Raw genomic sequence first — 18,600 nt, 5'->3', positions numbered from 1 at the left:
CAGTGGTTAAGAGCTATGGCTGCTAACCAAAAGGTCAGCAGTTCAAATCCACCAGCTGCTCCTTGGAAACCCTATGGGGCAGTTCTGCTGTGTCCTGTAGGGTTGCTATGAGTTGAACTCGACTCAACGGCAGTGGGTAGCACAATGCTTGCTCAGTAGGTGCTCGGTGAGTGAACAGATGATTAGGTGAGTACAGGCGGCCATTCTGGGCAGAGGCAGTCCTTGGTATTAAAATGCATCTCCAGGAGTTCCTGGGTGGCGCAAATGGTTAAAGCACTCAACTAATAGCCAAAAGGTTGGTGATTTGAACCCACCCAGAGGTGCCTTGGAAGACAGGCCTGGCTGTCTGCTTCCAAAAGGTCACAGCCTTGAAAACCTTATGGAGTAGTTCTACTTTGTACACATGAGGTCGCCAGGAGTTGGAATCGACTCAGTGGCAACTAACAACAACAAACAAAATTAAAAGTCCAGAAAAATAAAAAATAAAGTGCATCTCCAAACTGGTCTGGTTAGTGAGGCCAGCTTTCCTTCTAACTCCTTCTTCCCAGAGCCTGCACTTGGCAGCACCAGGGCTGTGTGAACCTCTAAAGGTCCCCACTGATCAAGCAGGGTTGGAGGACCTGGGGCAGCTCTGAGCCTTGAGCAAGGCCAGGTTTCTCCTCCTCATTACCACCTTCTGACTGCTGCTTACTCCCTTCCCCTACCCCTTCCCACCGGCTGACGCAGGAAGCTCGGTGCAGGTTTACCTTGTTTAAACTGATAGAATAAATGAAAATTTGGATTTCCACCCACCCAAGACAAACTAAGAAGTAAACCATTGCTTCACAAAAAAGATTCCCAGGAGGATGTTTTTAAATAGCAAGGTCCACTAATGCGTTTAAAGTGATTTAGAGGGAAAAAATCTGATCCATCGACTCTTAGACCTGGAAAAGAATTTTGGAGGTCATCCATTGCCCCTCCACACCCCACCCCAGATGTTCAAATCTCCTCTGTGATACTCTCCTTCCTGTACTTTGTTGCCCAAACAAGCTTCTAAAATGCAAGTCTGATCATGACTTCAAAACCTCCCCAACAATGTAACCCCGGGCTCCTTACCTTGGCATAGCGGGCTCTGCAAGCCCCAACTGCTGCTTCCATGCAAGACTGCATCTCCAGCCTTCTCTGCCCGCCTCCTCTCTCCCTGCAGCCCAGACCCCAGATCCTGCACTCCAGTGGCAACAGTTGCATTCCCCACAATGTGAGCTGTTTCACATCTGTCTTTGATCCATAGATCTCTGCCACTTGGAATGCCACTCCCATATGAATGCCGCTACCATTTTAATCCTGATTCACCTGCTCCTGAGAGCCTTTCCTGCCCACCCTCCCTACGCACTTCATAAGGCAGTCTCTCCCTCCTATGGGATCCGTCTGGACTTTGTACCTGTTGCTATTCTGAACTTATCCCACTCTATTGTGTCTCACCCCTGGAAGACTGTACTCTCCTTGACAGCAGGGTCCATACCTTAGTCATCATTTCTAACCTGGCCCGTGAGCATCTACTCAATGTTTAAAGAATGAATGTGTATATTAAGGTATACTGAGTGGTTCTGCCTTTGGGAAGCAGTATTTAAGGCATCAAAGAACACCACTAGGGTTCCTAGACAAATTAGGAATAGAAGCAAGCCTGTTCCTCAAAGTCTTATAGTTGAATGCATTCCATTCAACATTTGGCAACTACTCCTGGATGGGGAGTACCTTCTGAGGTGTACTAGTTCATTCAGCAAACATTTATTAGTAGTAACAATAGTATTGCTGTTGTTGCCATTACCTACCATTTATGGACTTCCTATTTGCACTGTGCCTAGCACTTCACACGCATTATCTCTTCTCATCCTCACAGCAACCCAGGCAGTGTTAGTTCCCATTTTACAGTCTGAGCAGTTTATATTACTTAACTAAGGACCTACTGTCCTACTGTGCCCTGTGCATACAGCTAGGAGACCCCATTTGTCCTCTCACTTTCACAACCACCATTTCATCAGCCCCCCAGTCTCTGTCGCACCTCCTAGTCTGGGTCCCCTGAGTTTTCGTCTGCCTTTTTCTGGAGTAGGACCAAGTCTCCTCTCTGTCTGCAAAGGAAGAATGCAGCTGCAGGCAGAGACTCGAGCCCTCTCCAGCTAGCGGGAAGGAGGAAGAAACCTTGTATTTTTTGGTGCTGGGGAAGATCCATAGGACATGGCAGCCTTCGGGGGTAGTGGGGGGCAGTGTAGAAGGTCTGGAGTTTGTCCAGAGAACCAGGATAGGGGACGGGGTGGAGAAGCACAGATGACTGAGGCGTTAGGATGTGATCTCCATGAGGGCAAGGACTTTGCCTATTTTGTTCTCAGCTACTTTCCCAGTGCCCAGGACAGTGCCTGCCGTAAAGTAGGTACATAAGAGATATTGAATGGATGAATGGCAGCCTCCAGCATTCTCTCTCACTTGGCACAATATTCGCCTCCTCATTGGCCTCCCTGCTTCCAGCCCAGCCCTCCTGGGGCCTCCTCCGTACCACTCTGCTGTAGGTTGTTGCTAACACATAACTCCCACCGTGTCATTCCCTAGCCCTTTTGGCTCCATTACTCATGAAGCCCTCCATGGTCTTCTCCAGGCTCATTAGCAGCACCCCTTCCCACCATCTGTCCTACCCTCATCCCGTGCTCCTGCCCGCAGATCTTCACCCGGCTACTCAAACCTGCGCTTCCCTTGCCCCACCTGAGTCCCTTCAGACTGCCATGTTCTGCACCTTGTCTCTCTGTCCAGTTCACCATTACCACTTCCCTTAGGCCTTCCCCAGCTTCCCAGGCAGAGATGGTTGTGCCTTCTACTCACTTTAAGACAAGTTTGGTGTAGTGAGAGAAGCTGGTTGGTGTAGTGTCTAAGAACACCAATTCTGGAGCCAGTTTGCTTAAGGGCAAATCCAGACTCTAACATGCGCTACCTGTGTGACCTTGGACAAGTTACTCAACTTCTCTGTAGTAGGGATCTCTAAAGTAGGGATAATAATAGTACCTACATCACCCAAAAATCAGCCAATGAAAACTCCATGGATCAAAATGGTCTGATCCGCACCAATCATAGGGATGGCGCAGGACCGGGCAGTGTTTTGTTCTGTTGTGTGTGGGGTCACCATGAGTCGGGGGCTGACTTGACAACAGATAAAGCAACAGTCTCGCAGGGTTATTATGAGGATTGAATGAGATAATCTACCGGAAGGGTTAGAATAGTGCCGGGCACATTGTCACTCATAGGTCAGTGTTTGTCACTAGTTCCTATTTCTCCTGTAGCACTTGCTAAGTAAGTGAAATTGCAGTTATGTGCTTCTCTGTTTGCCTCGAGTACAGGGACTCATGAGTGGTTAGAGGCTGAAGAGTGATGTGATCAGCTCTGAGATGTAGAGCGGGAGCTCTGACAGCCGTGTTGGGTGAGAAGATGAGAGGAAAGGGCAGTTAGCAAGTGTTGCTACTGTTGAGGGGAAGGTAGAGGGGACAGATCCCTGGCACTGGGGATGGAAAACTGAGCAGCTTAGAGAGAGACTCATGAAGTAGAATTGACTCGGAGATCCAGCGGTTGTGAAGAGTGAGGAAGGAGCGGAAACCGAGGATGACACTGGGTTTCCAGTCCCTGTGACCGTATAGCATCCTTCCTCCCAACCCAGATTCAGTTGTGAGAGACAGACAGAGACAGAGGAGGGGTTCAGACCCGTGGAGATAAACGTGCTACCTTCATTACCAAAACAGCTGTTGGGAAAACCAGGCTCAGGTGAGCGGGCCCTGGGGCCTACAGATGCAGATGCCCTGCTTCTCCACACTGCGGGCCTCCTCTGGGTGGGAGCAGGGCTGAGCCTGCCTGGTCAAGTTCACAGGGCAGAGAGTGGCTTCTGCAGGGGCCAGATCCGAAGGAGAGGGCCCAGAAAGGGCTCTCCGTGCCATTTTTCCAAACCAAACAGTGAAGGAAGACGGGAATCCAGTATTTCTCAGTCTCGGCACCATTGATACTTTGCCCCCAATAATTCTTCGTTGTGAGCAAGGGTGTATTACCCAATAAGCAAGGTAAGCACTGGCTTACTTGTGCTTATTTACTAATCTGTAGTGAACAGTTTCACTACATCCCTGTCAGGGATTGTAAATTTGAAAAGAGGCTTTGATTCTGTAGGAAGGTGCTGCAGGGTTGGGAGAGAGACAGATGCCAGCCATACCTAGAAGCAGAATCTTTGATGCGGTGGAAAAATGTGAAGTTGTTCACTACAGATGACCTGGTAAGCAGGGTAAGCACTGTGCTTACCTTGCCTATTGGATAATCCAGCCCTGGTTGGCTGCCCTATGCATTGTAGGATGTTTAGCAGCATCCCTGGCCTCTACCCACTAGATGCTAGTCTCACCCTGCTCCCCAGTTGTGACAACCAAAGTCTCCTGGCATTGTCAAATGTCCCCTGGGGAGAAAAATTGCCCCGATTGAGAACCACTGCTCTAGGCTAAATGGAAAGTGGAATGTGGAAACATGGAAACATGAGGAGTAGGGCATGAGTGCTCCCCTTAACACATGGCCTGGGGAGCAGGGCTTTAAATAGAAGGTTCTAGAAGGGCAGGTTGGGGTGAAAGCTGAGTCCCCTAACTTTTGCAGGTCTCTGCTCTCTGTTTCCATTGCTCTCCTCTTCCTGTCTCTCCATGTCCAACTAACTTCTTAGCATCCTCCAAAGTTCAGCTAAAGCACCTTACCTCCAGGAAGCATTCCCCAGCCCCACACCTCCTCACTGCTGCGTTCCTCTCTCCACAGCACCCCTCACCCTACACGGCCAATGTTGAATAGCTTTCTCCCTGAGCCCTCCACCAGGCAGGACACACCCCAGCTCCTAGCATGATTCCAAGCTCGTGGTGGGTCTGCAAGAAGTGGTGTTGTGGGTGAATGTTCCAGGGCAGCTTCTGTTAGCTCTTCTCCAACTTGGTTTAGTGCTGGGGGCTCTTTTGTAGGTTTCTGTGTAGATCCAGTGGCCCAACACATCGGGGGTAGAGTGTTCCTGCAGCTGCCTCTCATGTCTCTACTCTCCTGCGAGCGTCTGGAAAGGGTCTGTGCCCTCAACATCTGAAGCATTTAAGGCTCTTGCCTTTGTGAGAGCTTGAGGCAGTGTCCTTGGCTCTTTCAGTAATTGCTGAAGACCTTTGTGCCCAGAAAATTGCCCCGGAAGCCTCTCCCCACAGCTGCCTGACCCCACATCGGAGAATCCAGGTTGCTTGGTTACCAGTTTTCAGACCCAATTCAGGAAGGTCCCGAGGCCATAGAAAACTGAGTTTGGCTGCATGTGACCCACAACCAATGTCTAAAGACTAACCTAAGTGCTATTCTGTGTGAAAGGAAGGGAAACAATCAAGGAGACTGCCTCCTGCCCGGCCCAGTGAGAGGCACTAACTGTAGCTGTTGAACCCTTGCAACCTCAGGGAGTCATATTATCCTCATGTTACAGACAAGGACACTGAAGATCAGCAAGGTTAAGGAGCATGTCCAAGGTCAACAGCTAGTATAGGGTGGAGTTAAGATCCAAATCCAGGCCTCTTACTCCAAGCTTTGGGTTTTAGTTTAGTTTTATTGTTTTTGCTTCTCTCTCTCTTTATCCTGTTGAGGACTGTTCAAAAAGTTCACGTATACATTTTTAAGAAATTATTATTACAAAGCAAATCTTCTCACTGTCTGAAACACAAGTGCTACCACTCTCGCCCTTGTTAAGAAACTTCTTTGACCCCTCCCCCTGTAGGAGTAGCCCACATTCCTTGTTGAGGCACCTAGAACTCTGCACCCCTCTGCCCATGCCCACCTTTAATATTTAGCCTCACCTCCTCTGGGCTGCTCTGCCCCTGGACACCCTGCCATTGCACTTACACAAGTGTTACACCTTCTTTGATTACCTGGCTGCTCTGCTTCCTGCTGGGAGAACTCCTTGAGGGGAAGGACCAGGTTTTATTCATCTTTGTATTCTTAGAACCCACTACATCTCTTGGATATACTAGTACATATTCCTATATATAGTACTCTAGTACTACTCCTGCCTATGAGTACTCTCATAGTACTCTAGTACATAGTAAGTGCTTGATACACAAGCATTCAGGAAAACAAAAAGTTTAGTTCAACTAACTTTTTCATTCTGTTTTTAATTTTTCTACATGTTCTCCCAAAAGATTCAGGTGTTCACTGTGGTGTGGCAGGAGTTCTTCCAAGCCAGCCATGTAGAATGCAAGGTCACTCCAGAGCCTGCTGCCCTTCTGATTCAGGCGGTATCAGCTGGCTCTACTTTCTTCCTCAAACTTTGTATCTTTCCTTCTTTGACCCTCGCTGGCCAAATAGATTTTCTTGATGTACTCCAACAAGCTCGTGATGAATTTCAGGAGCAGAAACATTTTTTGCTTCAAATCAAATTGCACTTTACGCTCCCATCTGGGGACCAGGAGTCTGGGGCAGTGGTTCTCAACCTAGACTGCCCATTAAAATCATTTAGACGCTTCTGAAAATACACAGCACCCAGGCCCCACCCTAGACCAATTAAGTCAGAAATTGGGGACAGGGCCTGAGCAGCAGTATATTCCTAAAAATTCCCCAGGTGATTTTATTGGGCAGCTAGGATTTAGAACCACTGGTTTAGAGCCTTGTTACTAAAACTGCAGTCTGTAGACCAGCAGCCTTAACATCACCTGGGAGCTTGTCAGAAATCTGCATTTTTAACAAGATTTCCAGGTGATTCGTAAGCATAATGCAGTTTGAGAAGCTTTGCTTTAGGGAAAGAACAGTTTTTAACTAACTGTGTCAAGTTGCAAGCAGTTTTTGCTGATTCACATTATCATTTGGACATATTCCTTCATTTATTCATTCACCAAATATTTAGTGAGCTCCTACTAGGTACCAGGTCCAGGTACCATGATGGTTTCTGAAAATACATTGGCTTGCATCTCTACCTCAGCCTAAACTTCCTGCCCATGCCCTATTCTCTCTAGGCTCTGCCTTTTTATGGTACCTATCTCTTGTCTCCTTGACCTGACCCCCTCCAGCTCTAACCCTTCCCCTCTTCTCACTTCTTTGCAAAGATTACAGTCAAAATCTCTCTTTGTCACTCTATCAATTATGATAATTTGACCTTGAGCTGAAGGTGACATGTACTTTGAGTATATAATGCTAAACTGAGCCCTGAGAAGCCTTGGGGATTGCATAGCCCTAGGATTGATTTCAGAGCCCTGTTGGCACTACGGTTAAGCACTCGGCTGCTAACCAAAAGGTTGACAATTCAAACCCACCCAGGGACTCTGCGGGAGAAAGACCTGGCAGTCTCCTCCTGTAAAGTTTACAGCCAAGAAAACCCTATGGGGTAGTTCTACTCTGTCACATGAGGTCGCTATGAGTCAGAATTGACTCGACAGCACCCAACAACAACAGCAGAATTGATTTCAGCCCCTTAAATCTAGAGGAGGAGGAGGAGGTTCTTGAACCAATCTCATACATTCACTGTGGTATACAGCCTGGTTCTACGACCTTAGGAGCAGTGGCTAGAACCTTGCTATTCAGTGCATACTTTATGAACTCATAGCAGCAGCACACCAGGGAGCTTGTTAGAAATATAGAATCTTGGGCCCTACTGCAGATCTAGTGAATCAGAATCTGCATTTTAACAAGACCCCCAAGTGATTCATACACATTAAAGTTTGAGAGGCACAGAAACACTGGTATAGAACAGTGTTTCTCAAATGTTGCAACATATTAGAATCACTTGGAGAGCTTTTAAAAATCTGACGCATCCTATACCAATTAAGTTGGAATATCTGGGATGAGACCCAGACATCAGTATTTTTTTAAAAACGCCTGGTGATTCCAGGTCCCTGGGTGGCACAAATGGTTTGCACTTGACTAGGAGCCCTGGTGGCACAGTGGTTAAGAGCTCGGCTGCTAACCAAAATGTTGGCAGTCAAATCCACCAGCTGCTCCTTGGAAACCCTATGGGGCAATTCTACTCTGTCCTATAGGGTCACTGTGAGTTGGAATTGACTCAGTGCCAACGGGTTTGGATTGGTTTCAACTAACCTAAAGGTTGGCGGTACAAACCCACCCACCAGTGCCACAGATCTGTTTCCATAAAGATTGCATCCAAGAAAACCCTATGGAGCAGTTCTACTCTGTAACACATGGGGTCACCATGAGTCATAATCGACTGGGAGGTTTCTGGTGTAGCCAATCCAGTCAAATTTGAGCAATGTTTCTCAAACTTCAGCGTGCCTTCAAATCACCCAAAATCTTGGTAAAATGCACATTCTGCTTTATTAGGTCAGGGACGGAGCTTTAGATTCTGCATTTCTAACGAACTCCCAGATGATGCTGATGTGAACTCCCAGAAGATGCTGATGTGCTCTCTCACCACCCTCCCCCCTCCCAGGGGAAACTATCCACTGATCCGCCCAGAGGCTTGGGGAGGGAAGGGGATGGGCAGAAGGGGACACTTGCCCCCTTGATGCAAGTATAAAGGGGCGCCAGACGAGGTGCGGAATGACATCCCGAGGTGCCACAAATATGAGAGGTGCCTCACTGAAGCAGCTGGACAAGAGGGGGTAAGGCAGCTCTGCTGGTGTGTCACCGGCTCGGCTCTCGACCTCTATTCGTCTTGAAATTGGTGGGGGGAGGGGTGCAATTTAGAGATTGCCCCTGGGTGCTGTTACCCTCCTTACACCTCTGGGTCTGCTCATGCTGGCTGAATTCAGGAGCCACAGTAATGATGGCTTTTTCCTCTCTGGCCATGGCTTTGTGAGGGAACTACTATAGAACTCTGCTGAAAAGCTGTTTTGTTCAAAATGTGTTTAATATACTCAGAAAGGAAAACCACACAGGTTAGTCTGGAGTTTATAGAAGAAGCGAGGGGAGAAAAAAAAAAAACTGCTGAAGGTTTGCTTCTAAAAAAATCCTTTAATCCATCATAGAATTTTAAAGCTGGAAAGGACCTTTAGAGATCTACTCCCAGTCCGTCATTTTAGAGAAGAAAGCTGAGACCCAATGAGGTTGTGACTTGTTCAAGGTCACCAAGCAAACAGAGGTCAGACCATAGGTGTGTTATTTCTTTTTCATCTTGCCTTAGGTTATTTATCTGGAAATGGAAAATACAGAGTAGCTACTTTGTCCATATGGCTTCTTTAATTAAAAGTTCTGCTTTTCAGAGAAAAAGTAAAACTCAACAGGCAGGGTCATGGTTCTTGCCCCTCATGGCCTTCATTAGAAAATTTCTGCTAGTTAGATGCATATTACCCTAATAGAACCTGCCTCCCTGGTGGCAGTGACCCAAATTGCAGTTATGGTGCCTGGGAGGCGCTAACTAGCTTCTAGAAGGCATGACCAATGCCACTTTTCTCTTCTGGGCCCACTGCCGGCATTGTAAGCTGATCACAGCACTCTTTCCAGCCACTGCCAATCAGTCAGATTTGGCTCTCAAGCTGAAATTCATTTGCTGTTCCCTCTATGTCCCCATAGAGGTTATGGTTTAAAGAGTCATCCCTTTCGACCTAGAGGTCCAGTGACCTTCAGATCCATGCTACATTGCAGCATGTCCGCACTGGTTATTAAATACCTTTCAGCCTCCCATTTTCTCCCCAGCTGCTCATTCTCCAGTTGTGAGTTCCCTTTATCCAGTATAACTTCCTGCCGGTTGCAGAGCTCTCATAGTAACGCATTTGCCTTCAGTGATTAAGACCACCCAATAGAAGATGCTGTCTTGTTCAGATGTCTCAGTCGTTTGGAATGACCTCACTGTGATAGTGCAACACCCAATATGTGCTCCATGAACATGCTACAAGAGCCTCCTTCCCAGGGATGGCGCTCCATGGTTAGTTTCTGCCCTACAATTGGAGCCCGGCCTCTGCTTCTCTCCCTGGGAAGCCCACTGTCTCTCCAACAGGCATTAGGGAAATTTATTTGGCTTATTTGGGAATCATATTTGGCTCCCAGGGTGGTGTCGGGGTTCTCCATTTTGGTCTCCAGGTTCTTGAACTGGAGCAGGCTCATTTGCTGGCAGGAATGTCTGTCTCCATATGAGGAAACAGTCTTCATATCTTCCTTGTTCTTCCTTTCATTAAGACATCAGTCTCACTCAGCCTTGCACTTGACTGCCAGACGCAGTGGCAAGCCAGCAGGAAAAATTCCATCAGGAAGAGATTTGGTACTTTCTGAAGGCAAGAAGGCACTGCTTTCCCTGCTGAGACTAAGCCCAGGTAGCCCCTGTGGGACTCATTCCAGCAGAGCCTCTAGAATGCTCTGTGGATTCTGATTCCTGGTGTGCAGGCCCAGTCTCAGAGTGGTGCCATTTGTAGTGTCCTAAGTGTCTCCCTCAGAGGGAGCGGAGGGCTTCCATCTCCTTGGCCATTCCCATCTGTCTGTTGGGTGTGTGCCACTGGCTTCCGTGGCCCCAGGCTGGTTGGCAACACCCTGAGTTATGTTAGAAACATAATAATGAATTATACAATGGATTATACATAATTAATTTATAATAAAATACGCACACAATGGTTTAATTTCTACAAGTGAATGAAGTACTGCTCGTCAGATCCTGCTGGAATGCGGCCCCCTAACTGACTGCTTCCTGGTCTGGAGGTGATGGCTGTCTGCCCTGGGGAGGGACGTTGGCTCAAGGAACCTGCCACATCACAGATTCCCTCCAGGCTCCCTCTGGGGTGTGTTCCCACAGAAGAACCATCCTTCACCGCCTCAACTTGTGGTTCTAGACCTAGCTACTCATGTGGTCTATCCCCCCACCCCTGGACTGTGTGGAGACCTGCTAGTTTCGTCTTTCTCCCAGACTATGGAAGGGGCCTCCTTTTCTTGGTATATCATGTGGAAAATGCCTCAAGTTTATTGTCACCCATTCCAGGGATTAACAAGACATTTATTTACTGGGACTTAACAAGAATGGTAACAGGTCTCAGACTATATGTTTTTTCAAGAAACCCTTGACTGTGGCCTTCTCCCTCGTAACTTAGTAATTATGGTCTACATTCATGTGAAGACTGGGGATCTCCTGAGTGTTCAGTAAGTTGCTCTTCTAATAATAATAATAGTTTTCATTTACTGAGCACCTACTATGTTCCAAACACTGAGCTAAGTTCTTTACTTATATTATCTTAGCCCATATAATAGCCCTACAAGGTACGTATTTCCCAAATAGGCAGCTGAAGACATGGAGGTTTGGAAACATGAAATACCTCATGGAAGTGGCTAGAATTCCTTCCTAGGTTTGTTTGGCTTCAGTGTCTGTGTGTTTATACTCCACCATTCCTTCCTTAATTCACTAAAAATGTATTGAGTGCCTGTTACGTGCCAGACGCTCTTCTTGGCTTGGTGTATATCAGTGAACAAAACAGACAAAAATTCTTGTCCTCATGGAGCTTACAGCCTAGCAGAGGGAGACCGACAATAAATGATAAGCATAATGAATAAGGAAATTATAGTATGTTATAAGGTGATAGGTGCTAAGAAGAAAATGCAGACCATAGTAAGGGTGACTGGGGCTGATGGGTACAGGTTGCAATTTTAAAGGGGGTGGTCAAGGCAGGTGTTGTGGAAAAGTGGCAGACTAGGTCCCTGGCTGTTGCAAGGGTTTGCACTTGCCTACTAACCAAAAATCCACCCAGCGGCGCTGAAGAAGAAAGGTCTGGTGATCTACTTCCGTGAGATTACCCAAAAAACCAAACCTGTTGCCGTTGAGTTGATTCTGACTCATAGCGACCCTATAGGACAGAGTAGAACTTCCCTATACAGTTTCTAAGGAGTGCTAGGGATTCAAACTGCCAGTCTTTTGGTTAGTAGCCGTAGCTCTTAACCACTACACCACCAGGGTGTCCACCCATAAGATTACTGCCATTGAAAATCCTCTGGAGCACAGTTCTACTCTGAAGCACATTGGGTCACCATGAGTTGGAATCAACTCTATAGCAACGGGCTTGGGTTTGGTTTAGGAATTGCCAAGCCCTCTGTGAATAGGGGAGAAAGGCACCACTGGGCTAACCCGGATTAGATTTTCCTGGACTGCTTTGGCTATGGGGCCTTCCAGTAACATTTATAACTTTGGGTTTTAGATGTTGAGGATGTTACTGTTCCTGCTGCTGCTGTGGCTTCTGCCCCACACTGAGGGATCCCAGCAGGCCGAACCCATGTTCACTGTGGTCACCAACTCGGTTCTGCCCCCTGACTATGACAGCAACCCCACCCAGCTCAACTATGGTGTGGCAGTTACTGATGTGGACCATGACGGGGACTTTGAGATCGTTGTGGCAGGGTAAGTACCTCCCACCCTGAGTTGGACAGATGTATTTGTCAGCTTTTTCTGCAACAAGGTTGTGTAACAAATAACTCCAAAACCCACAGACTTACTACCACACACATTTAGTTCTCACTTGTAGGTCTGTGGTCGTCTGTGGCTCAGATGCAACTTGCCTGGGCTTGGCTAGGTTTCTGGCTTAGTCTGTCTTGCCTTTTGCTAAAGCAGCAAGTTGGGATGGAAGGCAGTTTGGAGGAAGCATAACTGACCCACAGGCTTTCCAGGGAGAAATTTTGAATTCTCTGCCTCAAGGCACCCTCTGCTCTTCTTACTTAAGCCTCCTTAGTTATGTAAGTATTACTTTTCACCAGTGGGGCTCTAGATTTTCTACATAGGGAGGGGCTTACAGGTGACAATCATGGTAGAAGGGGATGCTCAAAGCTACATTTGCATAGCACTTGACGTAAGACTGGAAAACATTACTTGTCCTTTTAAAAGGAGGAAGATGGAAGTTCACAGGGATGGCTAAACCTCTAAACCACACCTTGGTGCCCATTGTCCCTTTCTCTCTTAAGAAGCAACATAGTATAGCAAGAAAAGCATAAGATTTGAAGTCCAAATGGCTTGAATTCAGGCCCTAGCTCTACAACTTTCCAGTTACGTGACCTTGAGTAGGTCACTTACTTGCTGAGATTCACTTACATCATCTGTACAAAGGTGTATAGTTGTTACGCCCTATTGTCCTGAAGCCTCAGTAGGAATTGCATGTGACAATGCGTTGTAAATTCTGCCGATCGCCATTAATAATTCTTATTATTGAACACTAACCTGGAGCCCTGCTGGTGCAGTGGTTAAAAGCTACGGCTGCTAACCAAAAGGTCGGCAGTTTGGTTCAAATCTACAAGCTGCTCCTTGGAAACCCTATGGAGCAGTTCTACTCTGTCCTATAGGGTTGCTATGAGTTGGAATTGACTCGACGGCAATGGTTTTTTTGTTTTTTGTTTTTTAATATGTACTAGGCACTGTGCTAAGCCTTTCCCATGCATCATCTTATTTAATCCTCTTTTTTAAAAATGTATATGTAGTTTTTTTCTTTAAATTTTATTTATTTTGTTGTTATTGTTGAGGATATACACAGCAAAACATACACCAGTTCAACAGTTTCTACATGTACCATTTAGTGACATTGATTACACTCTTTGAGTTGTGCAACCATTCTCACCCTTATTTAATCGTCTTGACAACACTATGAAGTAAGTATAGTATCATACCCGTTTACAGACAAGGAAATTGGGATTCAGAGATGCTAAGTGACTTGCCTGCTGTCAAGTACATAGTAAGTGAATGAGTCAAGATCAAACCCCAAGGCTCCCAAACTCTAGAGTTTCTGCCAAACTACACTGTACAAAGTTTAGTGATCACTTCAAAATCAATCAATCAATCAAAACATCACAGGGGACAGTCATCCTCATTCTGGGAGGCCTGCGCTTTTATGGGAGCACTGAACAAAGTAATGGCACGTAACGTTATCTTAGCAGTTGCAAGTAACAGAAAGCATTTTGGATTTTGAATTTGAAAGACCTGGTTTTAATATATCCCATTCACAAGTTGTGAACCTTGTACAAGTTATTTGACTCTGCAGACCCAGTTTCCACAAAGACAGTCTCTTACAGCTTACTTTTATTATTTTTGTTATCATTTTGCCCCTTTCCATGGCATCTCTCTCAAAGGCATGCTGAAATAGCAGTCATGGGCTGCATTGCCCTCCTCATAGCTCAGCTTTCAGCTGCAAAGATCAGAGCTAAAAGAGAAGGTCTTGCCTCCAGGGCCGGTCCTGACCTGGGCCTGTTTGGGAAGAGGCAGAACTGTTTGGTAGCAGAATTTTCCATGGCTGCCTGTCCTTTCCAGGTCAAAGGGAATGATTGATAGCCCAGATAGACCCATTGTCGGAGGTCAGTTGTCTGGGCACTGTGTCTAAACACGGGCATGATGGGTTTCCATCCCACCCATCCTTTGATGTCAGGGAACTGCTCCTAATCTCCTGAGCATGCAGAGTTTTTCCCTCCAAGTGCTGGACATTTATTTTATCTTCCTTTTCAATGAAGTTCTTTTTTCTCTCTCTTCCAAGGAACTCAAGAAATTTGCTGTTGTGTCCTCTAGGGTAGAGAATCTAGACAAAATAGACCATCCTGTTTGTAGTCATCTTACAGCAGGTGTGTATATCTTGTCTAGCTTGCAGGTTACTGAGGATCCAGTAGGACTCTGGAATCGTCCCTTGGAAACAAGAACCAGACCATCCTGGGTCTTGACCCTGAATTAACCATTTGGAAAGACCCCCTTTCTCTTCTCCGAGGGAAGAGCTGAACCAGGTAGCCCCTGTCTGAGAAAGTTTGGGCTGCTGGACAATATTCTGAAAGAGCTAGTTCTCACCCTTAGCAAAGAGTAAGAGTTATACAGAGGACAGGGTGGCGAAATTGGGCAGCCACCGAGCTCCAGGTCAGGCTTTGTGGCTGTTGTGAAGCATTGTGAATTCTCAGAGCGTCAGAAAGACAAGTTCGAATTTAAGTACCAAAATACATTTCAAAGGCAAATATAACTTTTTATTATCTTCAGCTTAGGATGATTTGTCACTGTCTTCTCCCTTTAGACTGGATAACCAAGAGTTGACTATACAGACATGTTTAAATCAGGACCTTGGGAGGTCATTTGGTCCACCCTTGCCTTCCAATAAGACCACACCTATACTCTTTGGAGAGTCATGGTGGCACAGTGGTTAAGAGCTATGACTGCTAACCAAAAGATCAGTGTTTGAATCTACTAGCTGCTCCTTGGAAACCTATGGGGCAGTTCTATTCTGTCCTGTAGGGTCGCTATGAGTTGGAATCGACTCAGTGGCAACAGGCTTGGGTTTTTTTTTTTCTTTTTTGGTTATACTATTTAGAGGTTCCATTTATTTAGAGCTTTCCAAAGGAATGTGTGCAATCTTTTTTGTAATCCAGTACAATGGTTATTTATATGAAGAACTTATATGATTAATTGGAATGTTCTATGTTAGAGCTTAACACACCCATTTCGTTTGGTTTTTGTTTTGCTAATGCTTTTTAAATTATAAACCAAGGGGTCACCATCCTTTCCAATAATGATAGCTAGGATCACTGTCCTGTCTTTCATCCCATGTGAACGCCTTGGCAGCGTTTCTAATTTTGACTCTTACTCTATTTCATCCCCCCTACACCCATCATGGAGTCCCTGGGTGGCACAAGTGATTAAGCACTCAACTACTGGCTGAAAGGTTGGCAATTCAAACCCACCCAGAGGCACCTCGGAAGACAGGCCTGGCAGTCTGCTTCTGAAAGGTCAGAGCCTTGCAAACCCTATGGAGCAGTTTACTACTCTGCACACATGGGGTCACCATGAGTGGTAATTGACTTGACGGCAACTAACAACACCACCACCACTCATCATATTTAACTCTGTGTCCTTCTCTGTTTGATTGTTAACTCTGTTCAAGAATCATGTAGCAGGAGTTGAATTTTTTTTAATTGAATTTGAATGTCTTTATCTAGCACACCAGTGGTCTGACTCATGACAGGCCCCCCTTCCTGTTACCTTATAGACCTTTCCATTATCTGGCCTGCGAAGACATTTACATTTGCAACCCCTCGTAGAATGCCAGCTCTTCCATTTATAAGGTGCCCTGTACTTGAACTTGTCTTTAGATTTGTTGACCTTGTACTATGTCTGACTCTAGTGCTGTTGCTTTGAGTATTTACTCTTTGAATAGGTTTGTTTTGTTTTGCTTTTTTGGTATCCTCGTTCTGGGTATTGATGGCATTGATTTTGAGCATGTTGTGAGTGAGTTTGTGTTGTGTTTCAGAGTCTTAAGTTAATTGTGATGGAAGGCGTGTGCGTGCATCTGACTGAGAGGAGCGGCAAATGACCGCCCTTTGTTCTGAGGGGGTGAGGGAGGGAATGGGCTGTCTCACGCCACTGCCACAGCTGGGCGAGTGCCTCCGCATATGGAGGGTTTATCTGTTAACTGGCAGGTGCATGATTGCGGTCTGCCCAGAGTCTCCTCCCTGCAGGGTGAGGGGAGGATTTGATCACTCCTGGAAATGTCTGTGCACGCACAGACCATTGAGGTCTTCAGGACTGGTTCCCTGGGTAAATAGAAAGCCCAGTGGCTTCCCCTTTTCTCAGTGGAACTAAACACCCAATCTACAGTCTCACGTACTCTGGAAAGGAGTTCCTGTTGCTGTCAATCTTGTACAATTCCTTTAGAGCAGCTTTTGTTTCCTGGATATCCCCAGAGGTCTGAGATAACCCCACTACCCTCTCAGTCTCCAACAGGAGATGTGCTCAAATGGAAAGACTGTAGTGGCTGTAAAGTTTAAATCCATGATTTAGATCAGTTTTTCTACACAAAGAGCATTCATTTGATAAAACCTGAATGCATTCTTCACACTTGGAAGGGTTTCATTTAAAGGGATGCTATATATTGTAAAGCAGTGGTTTATTTTTTTCTTAATTTTGCAACTATATCAGGAAACTTTTTTTTTAACTTACTAAAGTTAATTGAATTATTTAAAAGGCAAACCACATTCGTATTACCAGATTAATCATGATCATATAGGAGATATTTTCACCTTTATAAATAATAAGAACAATGATAAAGAATGAGATATTTATGGTTAATCAAAGTAGCATTTATGTATTTTATTATAAGCGTATGTAGACAAGTGTAGTATACAGATATAGATATATACAGTACGTATAGGTAGATATAAGGTCCCTAGGTGGCGCAAACAGTTTGCACTCAACTGCCAACCTAAAGAGTTGGCAGTTCGAACCCACCCAGCAGTACTGCATAAAAGTCCTGGTGATCTATTTCTTTTAAAATTATAGCCAAGAAAACCCTATGGAGCATTTCTACTCTGTAACGCATGGGGTTGCCATGAGTCAGAGTCAACTCAACAGCAACTAATAACAACAACAAATAGGTAGATGTATGATAGACAGGTGGAGTATACATATAAATATATTTAAATATATGTGGTATATATAAATATGCATGTGCATATACACACACATGCTTTTAACAAAATAGGAATAAATATTTTTGAATTTCAGTCCGAACTGTTGCTTTGTAAAATACATTTAATAGATTCAATCATCAATTTTGACATTAACTTAAAATGTTAGATTATTCCATTCAGTTTCTAGCTGTCTTGTTTTTACAAAAAATGTATTTTAATTAGACTTAAATATACTTTATTGCAAAAAAATTTATACATTGTAGATGAAGTTAAAGTCTGTCTTGATCAACTGTCCACCCCTGCTTTAAGCCCATCCCAACCCCCTCCCAGAACACACGCACACACACATACTGTTGTTGTTGTTAGGTGCCATCAAGTCGGTTCCGACTCATAGCAACCCCACATACAAAAGAACGAAACACTGCCCAGTCCTATGCCATACTTCTTAACATGTATATATATGTATACGTATCCCGTAAACCCATTGCTGTTGAGTCAATTCTGACTTCTCGTGACCCTATTGAAAAGAGTAGAAACTGCCCTATAGGGTTTCCAAGGAGCAGCTGGTGGATTTGAACTGCAGACCTTTTGGTTAGCAGCCAAGCTCTTAACCACGGCGCCACCAGGGCTCCATATATGTATATATGTATGTGTGTATGTGTGTGTATAGATATATATATATGTTGTTAGGTGCCGTCGAGTCAGTTCCAACTCATAGCGACCCTATGTTCAACATAATGAAACACTGCCCAGTCCTGTGCCATCCTCACAATCGTTGTTATGTTTGAACCCATTGTTGTAGCCACTGTGTCAATCCTTCTCATCAAGGGTCTTCCTCTTTTTCGCTGACCCTCTACGTTACCTAGGAAACCCTGGTGGCATAGTGGTTAAGAGTTCAGCTGCTACCCAAAAGTTTGGCAGTTTGAATCCACCAGGCGCTCCTTGGGAACCCTGTGGGGCACTTCTACTCTGTCCTATAAGTTCGCTATGAGTTGGAATTGACTCGACGGCAGTGGGTTTTCTGCTTTACCAAGCATGATGTCCTTCTCCAGGGACTGGTTCCTCCTGATAAGATGTCCAAAGTACATGAGACGAAGTCTTGCCATCCTCACTTCTAAGGAGCACTTTGGCTGTATTTCTTCCAAGACAGACTTGTTTGTTCTTCTAGCAGTCCATGGTGTATTTAGTATTCTTTGCTAACACCATAATTCAAAAGCATCAATTCTTCCTTCGGTCTCCTTATTCATTGTCCAGTTTTCATACGCATATGAGGCGATT

At 45.4% G+C, this 18,600-nt stretch overlaps 1 protein-coding gene across 1 annotated transcript in view; it reads left to right on the top strand.

Annotated features, from left to right (window-relative positions):
- CRTAC1 (cartilage acidic protein 1) overlaps positions 1 to 18,600 on the top strand; it is a 146,965-nt gene that overhangs the window by 7,401 nt on the left and 120,964 nt on the right. The window contains exon 2 of the mRNA XM_004370008.1: positions 12,105 to 12,304. Within this exon, the coding sequence (XP_004370065.1) occupies positions 12,105 to 12,304 (200 nt within the window). The remainder of the gene's footprint in view (positions 1 to 12,104; positions 12,305 to 18,600) is intronic.

The sequence above is a fragment of the Trichechus manatus genome, unplaced genomic scaffold (assembly GCF_000243295.1).
Source record: "Trichechus manatus latirostris isolate Lorelei unplaced genomic scaffold, TriManLat1.0 scaffold00007, whole genome shotgun sequence".
NCBI classification, from domain to species: Eukaryota; Metazoa; Chordata; class Mammalia; order Sirenia; family Trichechidae; genus Trichechus; species Trichechus manatus.
Note: the sequence above shows the minus strand (reverse complement) of the source record. Positions and strands in the feature narration are given on the sequence as shown.